This window comes from Rhinolophus sinicus, linkage group LG03 (assembly GCF_036562045.2).
Source record: "Rhinolophus sinicus isolate RSC01 linkage group LG03, ASM3656204v1, whole genome shotgun sequence".
Lineage (NCBI taxonomy): Eukaryota > Metazoa > Chordata > Mammalia > Chiroptera > Rhinolophidae > Rhinolophus > Rhinolophus sinicus.
Genome location: NC_133753.1, coordinates 21,694,779 through 21,717,060, shown reverse-complemented (window position 1 = coordinate 21,717,060; position 22,282 = coordinate 21,694,779). Strand labels below are relative to the sequence as shown.

The 22,282-nt window shown below is 35.6% G+C and overlaps 1 protein-coding gene across 1 annotated transcript in view; it reads right to left on the bottom strand.

Annotated features, from left to right (window-relative positions):
- SNW1 (SNW domain containing 1) overlaps positions 1 to 22,282 on the bottom strand; it is a 28,166-nt gene that overhangs the window by 758 nt on the left and 5,126 nt on the right. Inside the window, exons 3-13 of the mRNA XM_019733531.2 lie at positions 19,927 to 20,088; positions 11,935 to 12,030; positions 11,738 to 11,844; positions 10,695 to 10,799; positions 9,848 to 9,917; positions 9,111 to 9,176; positions 7,413 to 7,529; positions 6,334 to 6,475; positions 3,802 to 3,898; positions 1,930 to 2,047; positions 4 to 167 (exon numbers count right to left, since the gene is read on the bottom strand). Coding sequence (XP_019589090.1) covers positions 4 to 167; positions 1,930 to 2,047; positions 3,802 to 3,898; positions 6,334 to 6,475; positions 7,413 to 7,529; positions 9,111 to 9,176; positions 9,848 to 9,917; positions 10,695 to 10,799; positions 11,738 to 11,844; positions 11,935 to 12,030; positions 19,927 to 20,088 — 1,244 coding nt within the window. The remainder of the gene's footprint in view (positions 1 to 3; positions 168 to 1,929; positions 2,048 to 3,801; positions 3,899 to 6,333; positions 6,476 to 7,412; positions 7,530 to 9,110; positions 9,177 to 9,847; positions 9,918 to 10,694; positions 10,800 to 11,737; positions 11,845 to 11,934; positions 12,031 to 19,926; positions 20,089 to 22,282) is intronic.

Genomic DNA, 22,282 nt, shown 5'->3' with positions numbered 1-22,282 from the left:
TACCTGTTGGTCTTTATTCTGGCTTCTAGGTCATCACCATACATGTCCTTGTCCAGATTTTTACTGGGCCTGTAAATATTCTGGGCCATATCTTTACCACCTCTCCAGGCTTGATCATAAACATTGTAAATTTCATCTTCTCCACCTGCAAAACCACTGTCCATACCCTGTGGAAAAAGAGAGGACATTAAAAATACATGTATTATTAAAAGTTGAATCTGACTCGTGAAGAGTAAACCCTTGCTCGTTCATAGCTCACATTTTCAATCAGCTGCAAATTAAAAAGGTCTCCAGAAAAAACCTCACAAAGTCCATAAACTTTTCTTTGGGTCCTTAGATTAAATAAGGTTGCTCATTAACAAGTTTGACTACTTCAGTGACTTGTCATTAAAATTGGGGAATACTAACAAGCAGGTATTTGACAGTTTCACTTTGTATAGACACAGTGGCAAGAAGATGAAAGAACTGGAAAGCACTTATCTGATGCTATTTAATAATATATTCATTCCTTCACTGCCCGAGAACTTATTGCACAAGACAACAGGGCTCACAATGAAAATCTTACGTGAACAAACTTGTGTCAGATGGTTCATTAACACAAGGATGTGCCTTTTAAGAAAAAATTTCATCACAACTTTTAAGTGATTTAGACTTAATTTTCATCACAACCTTTAAGTGATTTATACTTAAGCTAATCAGAGGTGACTGTTAAATATTTACTGATGTGGAACTTTCATGCCTCACCCCCTTTGCTCAGGCTGGTAAAATGCCACTACATAGCGTTTTAAGAATAAAAGCTTTGGAATCACCACACCCCGTGTTTGAATCTTAGTTCCTTTAGGTGTCAGCTAAACCTCTGTGTGTCGCAATTTCCTCACTTTTAAATAGAGGTAATAATAGTATGGCTTCACAGGGTTTCTTGTAAGGATTGAGATAATACAAGTAAAAGACTTAGAACAATGCCAGGAATGTACAAAGCACCCAGTAACTTAAACTAGAAGAGCTGACTCAAATGCTACCTTCAGCTCTTCCTAAAACCACTAAGTCATAACTAACTTTCCCCCTCTATATCCCAGAATTTTTTACTGTGTTCTTACCACAGTCTGCCTTGTCTTTATTTATATACATACATCTCTCTTTTCCAGTATATTTGAGGGCTCTTGAGGGCAAAGGCAAATCTATTTGATCTCACTGATTTATGCACAGTAAATAATACTGGGTGAATTAAAACCCAAAGGGACTTCTTCAGGCCCAGTGTATCCTAGCTACTGTGTTTCCCCAAAAATAAGACCTAACCGGAAAATAAGCCCTAGCCTGATTTTTCAGGATGCTCGTAATATAAAATAAGCCCTGATGTGTCTTTTGGAGCAAAAATTAATATAAGACCCAGTCTTATTTTCGGGGAAATACGGTAGGGCTTATTTTATATTATGAGCATCCTGAAAAATCAGGCTAGGGCTTATTTTCCGGTTAGGTCTTATTTTCGGGGAAACAACAGTAGTTAATAACTGGGACTAGAAATTAGATTTCCTGACTAGTACTTTAGTTTTATAGTTTCATTTTTTAAAGAGCCCAAATTTATGTGTTTTGATAGCATTAAAAATTTTTTCAAAGAAACAAAAACAAACCCAAGAGATACTTTTGTAGGACACCAGTTCTACTTTAGAAATAAAAGAATGACATACCAGAACAAAGTTTTATAACCTAATTTCTTTCATTTTCTACCAGTGTCTCAAATCTTAACCAACTGTAAGAGGTCAAAATCAGAGCTGTTTTGTTTGTCTCTTAAGTTACAACATGCAAATTCCAATTCTTTTCTGTAGTCATGCTAGCGTACCTTAGGCTGATACCAACTTACGATGTTAATTTTCTTTTCCCTGAGGATCGGTACTCCCATCAACACTTAAGATAACGCTATTTCTATTGTACCTTGGATTGGTTGAAGAGCCGCTGATCATACTGAACTTCATTGGAAGTCCGAGGATTGGGCACACCAAGAGCAATCACCTCACTGATATCTCGATTTTCATTTCTCTGTAGTTTCGACCTGTTTGGAAATACTATGTCACTAACTGAAAACTCTTCACTGAATTTCAATTTAAAAACACAACCAATCTCAGCAGCAAAGGAAATGAATATGTCCTGTTAACATCTTGTGAAAATATATTCCCTGATAATGCATACTTGGGTTGGCAGCTCATACAGCATTTCAGATACACGGTTATTGGAGGTAGGGTTTTACAACTAGGCCCTCCTATTAGCTGAAAAGAAATGCCAAGAGACTTATTCTTGGCACAGAAGCCTTTAATACAAGCAATCACCTCACAATGAATGCTGAGATAGGAAACTGTTATGGTCTATACTTGGTATTATATTAGGATTGGAGGGGCCTGGATACCAATTAGATGTATCATATGAATCATTTTCAATAAGCTAGAATCAGTTTTTTTACCGAACCACATTTAGTAATTTTATCCTATTAGAACTTTGAGGAAAACATGTCAGTGACTGGATTACTCAGTATGATTTTCAACAATCAGATTAATTCCCCTGCTGTTTCAGTATGTATGCAATCTATATCACAATGAAACCATGGTAACTGTCATCATTTATTTCACTAGAAGCCCAGGTCTTAAAATGATTTCTACAATCTGATTTTCACCCAATCACAAGTTTACAGCTTTTCTATGTTATCAATTCTTATAGCGACTTTACTGGTTTAAGGGCCCAATTTATCTACAGAGCCATTTTGATTTTTACAGCTTAGGAGTTTCAGACAAAAAGTGTCATTAACTGCATACTTTCGCACTTTATTCCTCTTTCTTCTACACCGTACTTTTACCCGCAATTCTACATTCAGGTTTTCTGCTTCTCCATAACTTCACTTATCCAGGGAGATGAAATATGCCATCAAACAACAAAGAACATCACCGGGAATCTTCTTTTTCATGTTTAAGATATGAATTGAAAAAATTGATTGTATCAGCTCATAAATGATGAAAGGATGGAAAACTGCTCATTTGGAAAGAAAATGTTTTATATTTGCATTTAACCCTCATTCAGAATTTCAGCTCCATATTACAGCATTTCCTCAACTGTTCAGCAATTTCAGTCCTCAGCCTTTGGTGAACTGTAAACTTCACCAATCCCTACTTTATGCCAAGTCCCCATACATATATTTAGTTTGTTCTATACAAGTTGGTACTTGTTGAGTGCTTTGTCTGTATGTCAACTATATTACAATTTAAAAAAGAGTGCTTTGTCAATTTTCCCAAGTCATTTTATATAATAGCTCTTTCTGAATTTTAAGTAAAACTGCTCATGAGTAGAAGCTGATTTTCCCTTCCTACAAAACCTGCTTTCCTCCCCCACTGTACTCTGTATAGTGCTCTGCGTGTACAAGGATCTCACTAAAGGTATCGCAGCTTATTTCTTGTCTAGAGGAATAGGCACACGATAAATTTGTCTCACCATCTGAAATTGAAAAGAACAGACCAGAACAGTTCTATCGACTATTGTTTTTTCATAAACATGATCTGAATGTCCTTTTCTATATCCCCATCATTCTCAATTCTAGCTGACTTTACAAGGTGATGGAACATAAGGTTACTTTCAGGGATAGTTAATTCTTCTGCTAAGACAAGGTAAGTAGTTCAGTGCAAGAAAATAAGTGCTGATTTGTTATCAAACTAAAGAGGAAAGGGAGAGCAGCAAACATGGTCTTAGTGGACTAACCCTCCTCTCTAAAAGGTTCACAAAGGCCAGTCTTCAAAATTTGTCTTTATCTCAAATAGCACCTACCTCTTATCAGGAGCTGCCCTGGAAAGATTCCGGTCATGTTGTCTCTCTTTTCGCCTGTCATGCCGGATTTCATCCCTCTCACGTGCCTCCCCATCCTCTGTGTGGACAATTACTTTATCACTATATTGCCCATTAATACTCTGAACAAGAGAATAATCTTTAACCTTAGAACATTCCATAAACTTCGTCGTAGTCACTCAGTCCTTTTAATCTTAATTATAATTAATTTAAATCCAATAGTATTTGTTTAATTTTTGAATGTGAATTCCAGAATCATGCATGCAGCTTAAGTGTTTATAGGGATAAAGGGTACTGACATTTTTAAGTTACTTTGAAATGCATCAAAGTAGTAAGGTGGATTGAAAGATGATGGATAAAGAGATGGTAGAAATGTGAATTTAGCTGTATTAACTATTTAAAAAATGTTAACTGTTACCTATAGAATCTACATGGTAGAAATACAGGTGTTCATCGTACAATTCAACTTTTCTATGTATTTAAAATTTTTCATAATAAAATATCAGGAAAAAGGAATTATGCATAAGTTTACCCTTATTTATTATATTCACAGGTTGCCTTTGAATAAAGAACCTTTTGCTTGTGGTCCATAGGGGCTGGTTGCACCTTGATCTCTATCTGTTGTGTTTATGTCTATCTTTATTTTCTCTACCCTCTCCTGTCTAAAGAACAGTGTGGTTAAGAGCATGAGCTTTGGAGCCAGTCTGTCTAGATGCAAATCTTGTTTCTATAACAGATAATGGGACCTTGTGCATGTTCCTTAACCTCCTCCCCTGTAAACACAGTAACAACAACAGTCCCACTGTTGAGCCAGAAGCACTCAATTCATGTTAATTTTTATTAATATATGACAACAGCTTTTCCAAAAAATTAATTCATTTCTCAAGACTCACTCTGCTGGTTTTTTCTTATCAATTTAGAGAACTTAGATATAGGGAAGTTTTATTTCTAGTTACCGTCCGTGGTGAGGTGCACAACAGGCCTCATTAAGTCACTCATATACGATTCAAGGAACAGGATCACTACTTAAACCACGGCTGGAGTTGCACTTCCCTATAGTTGAACTCTAGACTCCTATAACCAATTGCCTGCTCGACACCTCCATTTTAAATCTAACATGTCCACAACTAAACTCCCAATCTTTCCCTCCCAAACTTCTTTATCCTGCAGTCTTCCCAAAATTAGTAAGTGGCAACTCAATTCTTCCCAATTGCTCAGGTCAAAAGTTCTGGAGTCATTCTTGATTCTGCCATTTCTCTCATATTTCAACCTAATTCGTAAGCAAATTTTGTCACCTCTACCCCCAAAGTACATCCACTGTCTGACCATGTTTTCACTACCTCTCATGATCATCTATCACCTGGATTATTGCAATAGCCTTCTGAATGGTTTCCCTGCCCATTCCACAGCCTTCTAATATATGTCAGATCATGTCACTCTGCTTAAAACCCTTCAATTGCTTCCCTTGTTGCTTGAAGTATAAGCCACCTCTTAACAGTGGCTAAAAGGCCACACATCATCTGGACACTACTTCTATTTGCCCCAAGTCCTCTGACACCTCCTCTCTCCTTCCTCACTCCAATCCAGCCACACGGGCCCCCCTGATTTTCCTCAGACACACCAGGCATATTTCCAACTCAGGGCCTATGCACTTGCTGTTCCTTCCACCTGGGATGCTCTTCTCCAGATATCCACATTGCTCACTCACTTCCCTTCTTCAAGCTTTTGTGCTAATGTTACCATCTCAGAAGTGAGGCCTACTCTGCCCAGCCTCTCCTTCTGGTACTTTCATACCACTTCTCTCTTTTTCTCCATGGTGATTATTACCTTCTAATACAATACATGATTAACTTTTTTGGGCTGTCTACACTCCCTAGTTCACTGCTAAACACCTCCCACCTGTTTAGCAGAAAACCTTGTGTCTAGAAGAGAACCTTGCACATAGTACGTGTTCAATGTGAACTGAATGGATAAAATTGTACCAGTCTAGGATTTATTAATGAAACAAAAACCACCCTCACAATTTTCTTGAATTGGAATGCCTCTTCTGACTCTAACTGAATATGCCAATGTAGACCACTAAACAAAGCCAGAGAAAAAATATGGGCAGATTTAATGATTAGAGGGATATTAGCCTACAATATAGAAAAACTCTGGGTTATTTTACCCTGTAAGGGAGCTGAATTATCCAGGTAGAGACCTCATTTCTCTAAGTTTCAAGAGAAATAAAACAAGAGAACATCAAGCCTATGATTTGAGTAGTAAGAGTCTTTAAGTGTACGGCTCAGAACTTGAAAACCTTCCAGTGCAGTCCCACACTGAAGGCCCGCATTATTCTCTGCCGCTTCTGCTTAATATGGCAGAGTTACTCCTTCATTTCTATATTATTTCTGAAATACCTTTCTTTAAATATGTATGTGCTACTTTTGTATGCAGTAAAAGATAATATAAATTTCCTAAATGAGGTATATAATGTTTACAAGTAAATTCAATTCAGTAGTGGGAATGTCGTACCTTTTTCCACATGGGTTTTGATCCCAGCTCTTCTTTCCCTGGCTTTCTGGGCCATTTCTCTAAGTTTCTCCTCATGCTTCTCCTTTTCTTTCTGAGCCATCTTTCTCTCTACTTGAGCACGCATTTCCACAGCTTCACGAGCCTGTGAATAAAGTCAGATGTTAAATAAGACACTAGTAGGGGATAAATAATTAGAGCTATCATTTAACTCCCTGACTAAAGTCTGGCTTCAAAGAGCAGTTATGAAGAGTTCAGATTTGTTATTGCTGATTAAAACAAAGATTACTGTCCACTAAAAGATGGCTTGACTGGAAGACACTGCAAACTTAGCTTTTTCACTCTAGGAAATGTCTTAGTGGTTGAAAATATAGTGACCCTAATAAATCTTGAAAGTCATGTTTCATTAATGCTTTCTTAGAAATAATCAAAACAATAAAATTAAACAAGATTCCAATAAATCAATTTTTAAAAAATTAATTTTCAATATCAATAACATAACAGGAACATTTTCAAAATCAATCAAGTCACCTCAAGATGAAACCTTAGCTTTCAAGAGATAATTTTTGTAAGGGTGCAAACTGTGATACAGGAGATATACTTTTTCTGTTCTAAACACATACCATGATGTATGTGAACTTCAAAGTCACATGTTAATACCATAATATCAATAGAGAGCCAATACTATGAATGCCGTTTTTTGTACCAATTTGTCAAAATGTTAACTTGCCCTTCTCTGCTACTGCCCTTTTGGGGGATATCTACATCTAAATAGAGGAAAATTATGAAACCTAGTAACAGCAACTGGCAATCTTCACAAAATGGGATCAGCCGAGGAAATCATTACTCTGGGATGCTGTGAGGAAGCTGGCTCGCCAGTGGTGGGGTGTGTGTATGAGTCTACAAAGACTGAGACCAGGTACAGAGCTGCAATTGGCACCTGCCATCTCTGGCACACATACCACACGTGAAAGTCTCTCTAGGCACTCAGTACTATAGCTAAAATACAGTACCTTAGGTAACCATGAATGGATTTACCAATTATCCAAGAGCATTAAACAGTTAAATTGTAACAGATCTACCTTCCGATCAGCAATGTAGAGCGCTTCGGCCAGTTTGGCAAAGTTTTCATTGATGTGAACTGTCTGCAGTCCTCTTCCATCAGCAGCCAGACGTTTGTCTAACGGAATTGTATAACCCTAGTGTGAAAGCAGACAGCAAACATCAGTTACAAAAAAGCGACAGTAGAGTCTTTAAAATTAGATTTAAGTATGTCCACTGTGAGAAACCTGTTAGCTGTAGTTCACTTTCTTACATCTTTCTTCACAATTATGCATCAACAGCAGCAGTTAACACTGAGTGCTTTGTGCGGAGGACTGTTTACGCACTTTACATGTTATGGTCTCATTTAACCTTCACAGTAACTCTGTAAGGCTGGTGACATTATTGTTTTCATTTCACAGATAAAGATACCAAGGTAGAGAGGTTAGGTAACGTCCCCAAGGACATAGAGCTGATAAGTGGATGAGGTAGGATTTAAACTCAGACAGTATGACTTCAGAGCTCACATTCTGGGAAAATAGATTCTCATGTTAATAACTGTGGATTGTAATAAAAGGAAAGCACTACCAAATAGCTCAACAGTTGTTCCTCAAGTAAATGTAAATCATAGAAAGGTGGAACAAAGCACTCAAAGAATAGTATCTACAGGTAGTAAATTTAATCTGCAGTACTGTTTTAATGAGTTGCCAGATTCTTGGAACCTTGTTAAGTATTAGTAAATGGAAAAAAGAAAAATTTGCTAGACAACTGAGATTTGTGTTCTGAAATTTTGCGTCCTCTTCCAACAATTCAAGGAATATGCTTAAATAGCCATGTAACCTATGTAACTTTACTAACAGTTGTCACCCCAATAAACTTTAAAAAACCAAAACAAAAACACAGCCATGTAACTTTGAGGCTTAGCTTTATTTTCCCAGATTTCTGACTAGACTCCCAAATCCTGACCTCTAGTCCACTGCCTTAATTCCTAATACAAAGAAGTATTACAGAATCAGCTTAAGATACCACAAAGTTACATACATATTAATCAACCCAAATCAGATCACCTAACAATCTTTTTGTTTTAGGATGAGTACATAACTTCCTTTAAGGAATAATTTATATTTAATCCATGGGTTAAAGTGGACTTCATCCATCAAAATAGAATTATGAAATAGGATTTGGGGGAAAAGAGGAAATAGTGATTAGGAAACTTATTCCACATAATTTTACAGATTCTTCATGACTTCTAGAAGCTCTGGCGATTAGTAGACATATAGGATTTAAATAGCTACACATGTAATACTATATAAACAGAATCAAATAGTTTAAAAATTAAAGCACTGAATATATCCAAACATTTACTGTTTTGTTACACAGTCATTTAAATTGGTCTAATTTCTTTCAAAAATAATTATAGATATAAATTTGACTTTTCTAAAAACTACTGTCGTTCATTGACTTGTTACTCTATTCTACCTATTCCTTCTCTACGTGCTTCTGATAAGTACATGTCACTGAAAGAATCTACATGGTACTAATGTACCTGGCATACTAACATTTCTATTCCATTTAAAAAAGAAGTCCCATAAGTAGGTTTTTTTGTTTTTTGTTTTTGAAAACATTCAGCTAAGGGAGATACTGAGGTTTCAACTAAAGTTACCAAGGCTGAAGCTCCTTTCTGGTGTTTTCCAGTAGGTTCTAATACTAAGAGACTGATTTTATGACAACTTAATTACCTTTGCATTTTTCCAGTTTGAAATACAAGGAGGAATCTTCCACTCCTGTTGTTCCTTCACAGTCATCTGAGTTGAGAAAAGAGTGGAAGAGACATTTTTAGATATATAGTATAGCTAAACACCCAAGTTTAATCTTTCTTTTTAATGGCAGAAATATGGATGAATTTAGTCAAAGGTTAAAATGCCATTTGTTTGGTAGCACTATATACTAATATTCCCATATCATGGATTCTAGTAATAACTTTAATACAAAAAAATGGAAAATAATTTATAAATTATTTTTGACAGTTATAAATGCTGGTTAGGATTTTTCCATATTTAAACTGATGTGCCTTCAGATGAAAACTTGTTCTTTCGTTGGGTAATAAAACATCCCTAAAAAAGGCCACTCAGATTATTAATCAGAGACCTAATGACCTCAGGTACTCACTTCCTATAACTGTGATAACATCCTTCATGTCAAAGAGTAGACCCCATTCATTCCATTAAAAGTATGGGTTAGGTTAATAATAAAACCAATAGCTAACATTTTATACACATTTTCATAAGTACTCTGGAACTACACATTATAGTCTTGACAGGTCCCTATTTGATCTGGAAAAATAAATTTAAGAAAGAAACAGTAAGTTAAGTGTGGTGAAACTTGTATAGGCATCTAGACTTTATTTTATGGGAGGTTATTTATAAAATAAATAATCATGAGTACAAAGTAGATTATACAGCACAGCAAAGCTTACCTTTCGGCTAGGAGAATGCATGACAGGTGCAGGAGGAGACGGTGGTCCTCGGGGTATTTTCTTATTAATCCTGAAGCAGAAATCAAAGCACAACCACAGAGTGATATACTTTTCCCCTTTTAGTTAGTAAGTCTCAAGTATCCCCTCCTCATTTTTTATTATGTAAAGCTTAAAACATATACAAACACAGAGAAAGCGTATAATGAATGCCCATCTATCATACACCAATTACTCAGCTTCAACAATTATTAAAACATGACCAACCCTGCCATCACTACCAACTTACCACTACAATACTGTTATTTCATAGAGTAGTATGCTTTTTTCCTATTTAAAAAAAACTTTACTGAGGTTCAGCTGACATGCAATTAGCGATACATACATATATATTTACAGTATACATCTTGATTAGGTTTGACACAAGTACATACCTGTGAAACCATCGCAACAGTGACATACCCATCACCTCCCAAAGCTTCTGCGTGCCCCTCATCTATCCCTCCTATTCCCCTCATTCCCCTCTGTCCTGCCTCCCTCCCCACAGGCAACCACTGATCTGTTTCCTGTCATTACAGACTAGTTTGCATTTTCTAAGGTTTTATATAAATGGAATCATACAGTATGTACTTCTTTTTGTCTGGCTTCTTCCACATAATTATTTTCAGATTAATCCATATTACTGCATGTATTAAAATTTTATTCCTTTTTATTGCTCAATAGTATTCCATGTAGAGACGTCTCATAATTTGTTTACCTATTCACCTGTTGATAAGACATTTGGGACATTTTTCTCCTTTGCTATCTTTTTTAAGAACAATGGTTCATACTCATGAAGCCACCTACTTACTTGAACCTTGGAGGCTCCATTGGATCTTTCTGCATTTCCACCATCCGAATAACCCTCTGTTTTGCTCCAGAGTTGAAAGCCACTCCTTGTTGAGACGGTGTGTATCTGAAGAATGCAGATAAAACTAAAGGTGTTAATTAGTTCAAGCTTTAATAGGTATTTTTCTTCTGTTACAATCCTAAGCTACACTGCACTGTCAATTCCTTTCCCAAAGTATTAATAGAAAATTGCAAAATATTTAGGCAGAGCAAATAGCAACAGAGGTAAGAACAGTAATTATGAGTTACAAGCAAAATGTAAACTAAAATAATATTCGTTTGCAAGTAATCCATCTCTATTTTCCACCATGGAAGGCAGTGTTCACAGATAAGAGGGCTAGAAAATACTAGTTCGTATTTTGTAAGTTTGCATTTGAGGAAAAAATGCTCCACAATACTCTCAGCAGGCAACTTACAGTTAGTAGCTTTTGCCTAATGATAGGTTGTAAAACAGAGACAGAACAATGGTAGCAGCCCGACCAGCTCTGAATTTCCCCTTAATATCTATGTGTGAGTCATCCTTCCACACAAATTTAGAGTGAAACCCCTGAAAATTTAGAAGTATTATAAGATTTATTATTATATAAATGATATTAATACATTATCAACATTATACAATATATTATCATATAAAATAATTAGTATATAGTATTACATTATACATTACCAACATGTTAATATTCATGTTATATAAATGTATGTTATATAATGCCTATTACATATAAATAGAAAACTATAAATAATAATTGTGGTTTGCATCAAATGCTGTAATTGTTAATTTCTGAAAACAAAAATTATTTTGAAAACTGCATAATATCTTAACAGCGGATATCTTAAAAAAAATGTTCTGCCTTTAATTGTCTTCACAAAGAGTGAATAGGCTTCAAGTCATTATTTAAAAATTGGATTTACAATTGTGACTAAGTAGGAGAGTGAAAGAATACCAGGATCCCCAACCCCCACCAAGTCCAACATCAAACTAAGAACTCCAGGCGTAATTCATACCGGATATACTGAGCAGGAGCCAGTTTATCAGCTGCTCGAACTGGCATGGCTGCAGCAACCTTCTGTGATACAGATTTTTCTAAGGCTACCCTTGTCTTTTCTGTTATCTGAAATAGGAAACACCGCATTGAGTGGTTTGGAAGTTAACAAAGATCTAAAGTCATCTAGAATAATTATGTATAGCAATGTCCAGTTACCTCTTTAATAGCCTCTTCATCAGGTCTTTGCAGGTCTGGGTCATCTGCATTCATGACTTCCTTGGGAACCAGGTCCGTGTATTTGCTATAAATGACCTAAAATGTTCAAACACAAGCAGACTTAAGAAAAACAGAGAATGAAAAGAAGTAACCTCATTAAGTCATTTCTGAAGTCGACAGGTCCTCTCAGCAAACTTATAAATTTAGGACACAGATTTTGTCTTTTAGATTTTAAAACCAAGGAAGCGTAAAATATATACGCAAATTGCTGCCCTGGTTATATAAGCTAATAATTTTCCTTCGACCTCATGAATTTAAATTATTTGAGATCTTCTAATCAAGTCAGTATCCAAATAAATTGTGCCAACAAAACCTTATGCATCAGTGATCCCTATTTCTGAGACTCACTAGGACTTGAAATTAATGATGATATAAATCGCCCAGAGCACCATTATCTTCGATTACAAGTTCATCAGAATTTAAGTCAGGTTACAAAATAATCTCCAAATTCACTGGGCCTGGACAGTTTCATTGACCTCACCCTACTTAGAATGTTTATCTTTTCTGGCATCAACTCTATTCACAGACTAAGAAATGGAACATGTGCCATTGTCAAAAAACCCAGAATACTATCTTCCATGAAAAAACACTCCAAAAAAACAAAACACATTCTATATATGTAACTTATTTACACTCATTATCCAAACTTAGGACTGCCATCTGATTTCTACTAGGCTCAACATTTAGACTAACACTGATGTGGTAGGCCTGTGACAAAAAATAGAAACTTTCTTACTTCCATGCCCATCTATACTTCTCAAATACTTTCATAAAAACTTACATGGCAGATTTTATAGGAAAAAAGAGGTACTGGAAACTTAATAAGCAGCCTTCTAGATTTTGCTGCTTGAGTCAGGAATTCTTTGACACACATAGAAAGGACAACTTGTAATATGAAAGAAAATGAAATTCTTTGGTACTTGAGATCTTCAAAAATTTTCTGCAGAAGAAAACTGTTTGCTACTGAACCAAAGTCTTATATCAATAATTGCATTCTACTACAACATTCCTTAAAATCGATTAAAGGAAATGCAAGTTATTCTTAATGTCCTACTCCAAACAACAGAGTGAAAAATACTTTATGGCCCATTCACCAGAGCTGGCTTGGCCTACAGCTTCAGCCTTCCCCTGTACCTCACTCCCTCATTCATTATGCTTCAGTCACAAGCGCTGTTCTGTTTTTGGAATACAACATGCTTTTCCCTAATTCTGGGCATTTATAGAGAGTTGTCCCCAGTTCTTCAAGTGAGTTTTCAAGCTCCAAGTCTCAGGTCAAAGGTCACGCCTGCATTGGCGAGGCCTCCCCTGGCTGCACGCACTAAAGCAGCATCCCTCCCCACCCAATCATTCAGTGTCACAGCACTGTTTATTGTCTTCAAAACACTGCTCACAGCATAAAATTATTGATCTATTTTGCTTGTTTGTCTGTATCCACTATTGAAATAACAATAGCTAACATTTATTGAGCACTTATTTTGTGCCATTGTTCTTTTGCTTTATACAATGTTGATATGCAAGTTAAGTTAGTTACTACACCGTGTTTCCCCGAAAATAAGACCTAGCTGGACCATCAGCTCTAATGCATCTTTTGGAGCAAAAATTAATATAAGACCCAGTATTATATTATATTATTATTATACTATACTATATTATACCTGGTCTTACATTATAGTAAAATAAGACCAGGTATTATATTATATGATATTAGACCCAGTCTTATATTATAGTAAAATAAGACCGGGTCTTATATTAATTTTTGCTCCAAAAGACGCATTAGAGCTGATTGTCCAGCTAGGTCTTTCTTATTTTCGAGGAAACACGGTATATTAACTAATTTAACTTTTCATATCAACCCTATGAGGTATGCACAATGATTATACCCACGTTACTGATGAGGAATCCCTTATTCATTAAAATATCTTGTAACATTGCCTAGTACACAGCAGGCAATCAATATTTTTTGTACAAATGAATGACTACATGAACTTTAGAGATGTTCTATTCCACGCAAAAGGTGATTATATTTTAGGCCCTGCAGAACATTCTATATAAGCTGTTGGTTTCCCAGAAAAATAACAAAAGTATCTCAAGGCTATAGACTGAAATCTCTAGCTTGTTTTTCTCAGGAATTAGAACAGGATCATTTACCACAAAACATGTACTACTGATATGTTAGCTACCAGTGTCACCAAACTCTGTGTTCATTTGGAAAGAAGCTCACTCTAGTGAGAAGCGTGAGGCTCAGTGCATTAAGATCACACACCTAGTAACTGATCTCAAAAGTCTTATTTCTTTTCAGGATGGAAAAGTAACACCACAAGAATTTAAAATTATATAACAAATCACTAGAAAATAATACCAAGACTATGAAGAGTTAATTACTTTTACACAGCAATCATTATAGGAAGGGATTCTAAGTAAATGGCTCAATATAAAGTTTTGATACTAATTTAGCATACAAGAGCCATTTGCTGCTTCTTATTTGGGTATTCCAAAGTTAATAATCCTTTAAATGAGCATCAGTAAGATTCTAGCATTCACAAAGCTGAGTGAAGGACATTTGAAGAGCAAGATTCCTGCATGGTAATTAACTATAAAACCCCCAATTTTTATTGCCTGAGAACCAAATGTGCTAAAGAAACTCAGTACATCCCAGGAGGCAAAGGGGCTGGCAAGGGTTATCTGAAAAATACAATATACTCTCAAAGGTATCAGGAGCACAAATGAGCTTTGTGAACAAGATAAGGCAATAACTCACCTATGAAACAGGTTTTGTTCTATTACTGAAAACTGGCAAAGAACTGGACTGACTAAAAGGACAAGCCTATCAACACACTCACCGTTTCAGCTGTAGTAAGAAAACACTATCTTTAGGCTGAACTAGTTTGGGAAATCATACAAACAAGGTACATACAAAGTTATCTTGGGATTAGTTTAAAGTTTTTGGAGTTTTTATTTGGGGGGAAGGAGAGGTTGAAGGCATTCTTTTGGGCAATATCATGTAACATTTCCTACGGAACTATTTCAGAAGGAAAAATGTAAACACCAAAGCTTTATTTCAAGATGTATCACTCAAGTCACAATTGGAAAAAAAAAGGCATTTATTTCTATCTAGATTTATTTCAAGAAACTTTTTCCCCTCCCAATTTTGTATTACCAGTAAGTCCTGCACACGGGATTTACATGTAGAACGATCAACAGCCTTAGACTGCCCTGCTATACTACGCCTTGGAGTCTTGCTTCGTTCTTCCCCTCTTCTACCCAGAGCTAGCACTTCCCATTCTTGCTCTTTCACTATTAGTATTTCCTCTGATATAAATCATAAATCTCTGTATTACAGTGCAAATTCATTAATCCAATAAACTATTTTCATCTTATGCTCAGCCCCCTGCATGATAAGATTTCTTAAAACCCACTTTGTACATTTAGTAGCCAATTCCTACTTTTAAGAAAAAAAAATCCAGTGGCTTTAAAACAATGCATTGCTGCCACCTCTAACTCCCCTCCTGGGGCTTTGTAAATATGTGAAGTATTTCTGGTTAAGACAATTGGTGGTGGTGGGGGGGTACTACTAGTGCTTAATAGGTAGTGCCAGTTTTGTTAAATGTCATACAATTTTCAAGACAGTCCCAAACAATCAAGAAGTGTCCCCCCTCCAAATGCCAATGCACATGGGTCCTCAGTTAATGTTGATTATTAAATACATTAAAAAACTCCGTATGTTAATCCATCCACTTTTTAAAAAATTAAAGTGTATATTAAATTTGTATGAGGAATTTAAATGTATATTCCAGGATATAAAGTCCAGTAAGGAAATACATCCACCAGAAGCTGTTAAAACCGTCCAAGTAGCTACTCTGTTCACTATCGTTCTTCTCAATTCATTGAGGGCCCTATTCTTTTTTTTTTTTTTAAATCTTCATTGTGCTTCTTTTTGCTGTTGTTTTTAGAACAATTTTAGGTTCAGTGAAATGAGAGAAAGGTGGTGATTTCCTATATGCCCCCTGCCCCTACACATGCACACATTCTCCCATTAGAGGGAGGGTTAGTATGAACCCTAACTATAAACTACTAGTTTAGGGCTCATTTCTGGTGGCTGTAGTATACACAAACATGTAAGGCTTTTACTGGATAAAGGAACAGTAGAGACTGAAATCTAAAACAGTTCAGTTTTAACATTTATACTCTACTTTCAATACAAAAAAATCACCAATATACATGCTTGTTAGAGAAAGGAAAAACTTTCATTCTCTAGAAATCAGATAAAATTCATGGTTCCCAATCTTGAAATACAATGCAAAATGGGCCAAAACTGCATTTCATTCAAAATTTTACAAACTGCCAATGCCAAATTATTGTCCTAAAATTGTTGCTGTTTCATAACAAATGAGACAGGAGAGGCAGCACATACCAGTAAAAAACAGTGATTATTCCAAAATAGGAAATCAAAAAACAAAAAGGAAAACAAAAAAATAGTGATTATTCCAAAGGAGCGATGCACCAAAACAAAGGCAGCTGGAGCCAGGTGAAGCCCTCCATGGCACAGGGTAAATTCCCAGTTATGTCCTGCATATACAGGAACCCATTTTTCCTTTTGCAGGAGTGGACTATGCTTCCTCACTGGCTTCGGAAGTGGTTTTCTATTACTCAATGAAATCGGTATCACTCCTCCAATGACCACTGGTGAATGCCTGTTTGTCAGGTTGTCAGGCACTAAGTTAAGTGCTGAAGAGGAAAATATAATCTCAGACCTCAAACAGCTTACGGTCAAACGACCTAGATCATTAGTGAACAGATAATCACAACAAAGGTGATGACTGCTACGATAGAGTAAAAATATGGAATAAGGAAGAAGGATACCCAGTCTAGCCAGGGAGGATCAGGGTGAGTATCTTTAGAACAATGCAGACCAAGTTGTCATTGAAACCAACAGGATTTACTCGGACAAATAGGCAGAGCACTTCCCTGGCATGGGAGGGCAGTCTTGATTGTTTAGTATTGAAAGTGAACAGAATGGCTAAAACTGGACTGTTTATTTTCGGATTTCAGAATTCCGGTCATGAGAGTTGAGGTTAGGCCAGAAAGGTAAATAAGGGGTCAGGTATGCCTTAGGAACTTGGTTGGCTCTTATCCTAAAGGCCATGGAAAGATTTTAAGTGTGTCTATATGTCGGGGTAGAGAGAGAGAGAGAAAGACAGAGAGGAAGATAAACAGATAAACATGGATGTATTTGTTTGTTCAGGCAGGCAAGAAAAATGCTAAGGAGATGCGTTCAGATTCTGCTGCAGTAAATGCAATAAGAAATGATAAGGGCTGGAACTATGTAGCAGAGAAGAGAATATACCTGAGAAGTGTTAAGGGAATACGATAGATCATGGTGACTAAATACATGCAATGATTGAGGGAAACAGAAAAGAATGGAATGCTTATTAAGCAAAGGCTTTTTAAAGAACATGCTGGCATTACATGTCATACCTGAAATTTGAATATCCTTTGACCCAGTAAGTCCACGACAAGAATTTATTTTACACAAACACTCGTGTAAAATGATGTTTGTATATGGAGCTTAAATAAAGTACTGTTTGCAAAGCAAAATATTGGAAACCACCAATGCTTAAAAAATATTAGGGCACAAGCATACCATGGAATTCTATATAGATTTTTTTTTTTTTTTTAAATGAAGCAGACCTATATATACTAACAAAAATCTTCAAAATATTAAGTAAAAAAAGCAAGTGTATGGAAGTTATAGGTATTAAAATCTCATTCGTGCAAAAAAGGTATATATGTTTGTGTATATGTGTATGTAAAGTGGGAAAACATACACATAAACATGTAAATCCATAACATACTGCAAAGATACATATCACTGTAGTAACAGTAGTTATCTCTGGAAAGAAAAGTGGAAGAAGTAGGTAGGACTTAATGTAGTACTGGTATTTTTTACAGTAAGAAAATATTATTAGTGCAATAAAAATAAATCAATAAAATAAGGGGAAAAAAGGACTCCCAGGCTTTTAGCATAGTCAGTTAGGAAGAGATCACTATCAATCACTGAGTTAGAGAACAGAAAAGGTAAATTAAGTTGAAAATTATGCATTTAGTCTTGGATTTGATTGAGCAGTACTTTGAGGAAATCTAGACAGATCTGCCCTTGTAAACAGTAAGATATAAGGTTATGGCCAGGAGAGAAAACTGGGCTGGAGACACAGATTTGACAATTAGCATGAATGGCATTTTAGCCAAGGGAATAAATTAGATCAAAGAGAATGCGTTGTGATAAAAACGTCTTAGAGACCTTGCTAAAGAGCTATCTCAGTAGACTGGTCAAAGTAAAGCCACATTACAGTGAAATAAAGAGTGAAAGGGAGGTGGGGAAGTAGAGAGCAGAAAACTCTTGCAAGAAGCTTGAAGGAAAGGAAAGTAAATTAGGTGGTAGCTAAAAGGAGTTTGAGGGGTAGTCAGGGAAAAACTTTTCTTTCAGAAGATGAGAAAAGCAAGCATATTCAAATGCTAACAGGAAGGAGCCAGCAGAAGAGGAGGTAAAAGGCATACATTGAGTATAATGAAGAAAAAGCGATGCCATAAAGGGAAGAGAAAGGGATGAGATCCAGAATACACTAAAATACTTGTAGCAAGATTAGGTTTAGGTAGGAGAGCTTTCTTATAGAGCTGACAAGTCAAGACAAAAAGATAAGTGCAGGATAAAGATACCTGACAATTTTCTTGTAGTCTTTATATGCAAATAGATAAGGAGTCACCTATTGACAGGAGTTAAAGCTTGGAGGAACACCAAGGGAGCCCAGGTGAAACCTGAGATGTAAACTGCATGACTGCATAATTGTTTTCCCAAAAATTCATCAGCAATAATGTAGGAACAATGGATGGGTTACCTTTAGTGCTATTTTAGAGAGTAAAATGAAACTGTCTGGGAGAGAGTGCCTGGTACTGAAGGCTCGTAAGTATTTTCCCCAACACCTTCAATTCTAAAGAGATCTTTTACCTCTATTTGGAGTATTTATTTACAAGAAAATAACTAGGTCTTCTTAAAAACTGTTTCTTGCTTCTAAGTGTAGCTGCTCTGTGATGAGATTACTTTAAGTAAATTTTATTTTTGGTCTTTGGATTTTTGGTCTTATAAGCAGGACCATCTTAAATCTGGATAGCGAACGCCAGTTTTATATTTAATCAAGGGAAAGTTTGTACAATTTATTATAGTCAAATAAACTATTAAAATAATTATCTATGTAAAGTACTTTGTAAATATATGGAGGATTAGAAGATACTACAGACAAAATTAAATTTTGATTTACTTTGGGTGTTAAGATTGTAGAGTTAAAAAAATTTGCTAGCATTTAAAAAACTGTTAGTACTATAAAATAATTGTTTTTAAAATGTAAAACAAGTGAAAACCCTAAGCATATATAAGCCATCATCAATCTGGGAAATTTCAAAGGAAAAAGCCATTGCTGTTATGAAGCCATAATGTAATGTTCATATTATAAAGTCATATATCTTCAGTTAGTCTAAGTCATTTCACAGACAGGCACTGGACTTATTGGAGGGGACCACTTCATAAATTGTGCAGATGCCTGACCACTGTGCTGTACACCTGAAGTTGATGTAGAATCACACTGAATGTCAACTATAATTAAATATATAGATATATAGATAGATAGTCAGGGGATGTAAAGTACAGCACAGGGGTATAGTCACTGGTATTGTAATAGCTAGATACGATGTCAGAGGGGTAGTAGACTTGGGGGGTCACTTTGTGAGGGGTGTAAATGTCTCACCATTATGTTGTTTTGTATACCTGAAACTAATACAAAAATTAAAATTTAAAAAAAGAATAACAGCAAAAAACAAATTAAAACAAAAAAACTCTTCAAAGAAATTATCAATGGGGAAAAAATAAGCAATGAGGATCACCTTGTCTTTTGACTGGCCTTGTCGAGCAATCGCATCATATTTGATTTTTCCTTCCGCATCCACCTGAATGGCAAGGGCATTTGACATTTTTTTCTTTCGTCCCATATCCAGTGGATACTGGGCCACATGGATCTCTGGAAAAGCACCTCCATCTCCAAAATCCTATATATTAAAAAGGAAATAAAAAGAATATTTAATAGTAATTTGAGATTCAAGATATAATCATTCATTTAACAAATAATTACTGAGCCCTTATTATGCAAGATGTTAGAGATACCGCAATAAACAAAACAGGGATCTTGTGGTGTGTACATTCTAGGGGGTAAAGATATAAAAAGCATAATCTTTGGCTTGTGATAAATGCCCTGGAAGTAATAAAGGGACTGGGAAGAAGGGCGACTTTCGATAGTGTGGCTGGGATGGCCTTTGTGAAGAGGTATAATGCGAGCTAAAGCCTGAATGATGAGAAATCACTCGTGGGAAGATCGAAGGGGATCTTCTAGGCAGATCAAATAGCAAGCAAGGTGAAAGCCCTGCTGCAAGAATGAGCTCAGAAAGTTCTAGGAAATGAGAGTCCAGTGGGGCTAGAGCCTACAGAGGACAGAGGGGCAGACACATGGGTGAAAAGGCTGCGTGTAGACAAAAACCAGATCATGAAAGGGATTCTATATCATGGCAAGGAGTCTAGCTTTTATATATGTGGCAGGGAAAAATTAAGCAAAATGTTTAAGGAAAAGATTTTTAGTTTTAGAATAATTAGCGAGGAACAGGTCAAGCTATAGTTGGGGCAGAAATGCAAAGAATTTTTTTTTCTTGAAATCAGGGTTTAATAACATACTAGTATTCAGTATTTTATGAGAAGCAGAGAAATAGAACAGGAAAAACTTAGAAATGAGTTTACCACATTTCTAATGGTGATTATATACAATTATTTAGAAGAGAGAACTAAGACTTCTAAAGTAGAACAAAGTAAAGCCTGTCAGCGAAGTTTAGTATTACAAAAAAGGGAGAGCAAATAAACAAATATTAAATATAATTTTAAAACAGTTTTGTTAAATTTAGTAATATTTGCTTAGTACTTTGTTTCCCCGAAAATAAGACCTAGCCAGGCAATCAGTTCTAATGTGTCTTTCGGAGCAAAAATTAATATAAGATCTGGTCTTATAGTATTACATTATATTATACAAGACCCGGTATTATATAAATATAACATAATACCTGGTGTTATGTTATATTATACTATATATTATATTACATTATATTATATAAGACCTGGTCTTATATTATAGTAAAATAAGACCCGGTCTTACATTAATTTTTGCTCCAAAAAGACACATTAGAGCTGATGGTCCGGCTAGGTCTTGTTTTCAGGGAAACAGGATATTATATTATACTATATAAGACCCGGTTCTATATTATATTTTATAAAACCCAGTATTATATTATATTATGTTATGTTATATTATATTTTATACCCAGTCTTATATTATAGCAAAATAAGACCGGGTCTTATATTAATTTTTGCTCCAAAAGACGCATTAGAACTGACTGTCTGGCTAGGTCTTATTTTCGGGGAAACATGGTACCTTATAATTTATAAAATATAATCCACATTTATCTCATTTAATTCTTGTAATTCTTCAACACCTCATATTTTCATATGGAAAAATTCAAGTTTAAAAAAGTGAAGTGACTTTCCCAAGTTCTCATGGCTAGCATATGCAGGACTTGAATCCAGACCTTTTGACTTCAAAAAACTTTGTATTTCCTATTAAATTGATATACCTTTCTTTTAGCTCAAAAAAGGCAATTCAGTACTACTACTAACAGAAAAAACATATTAAAATTAATTATTTAGAGGAGGGAGGTTTGATGAAAATAATTTATGAAAATACCACTTTTATAAGACCTCCTCAAATATTCCATTAGATCATGGATATATGATTTCCTAGGTACAATATGCTTACTTCCCAAAGAAAGGTTTGACATTTTTTAAAGCAAACAATAAAGCTGAGAGAGATTTTCTTGTAAATTAGGCAGAAATAGTTAAAGCAGTCTCAAGAAAGGTGCTATGTGTACCCAGGCCATCCGACACATGCTCAGATCTGCTAGTCCTCAACTATAATAAGCACTTCAGAACTGTAGATGTGGCATTACGTAGGCGTGCCAGAAAAATCATCGCTTTTACTTTGAAAAGTAGAACACAATGCTTTTTTCCATAGAATATTCATTCCCCTCAAGAAGCACTCATGGTATTTCCAGATTAGCTGGCCGTTTTGGTTTGATTTTCAAATAAACTGTTCTGTTCCACCAGGATATATGAAACCTTTGAGAGTCAAGTAGGATTTTCAAAAGC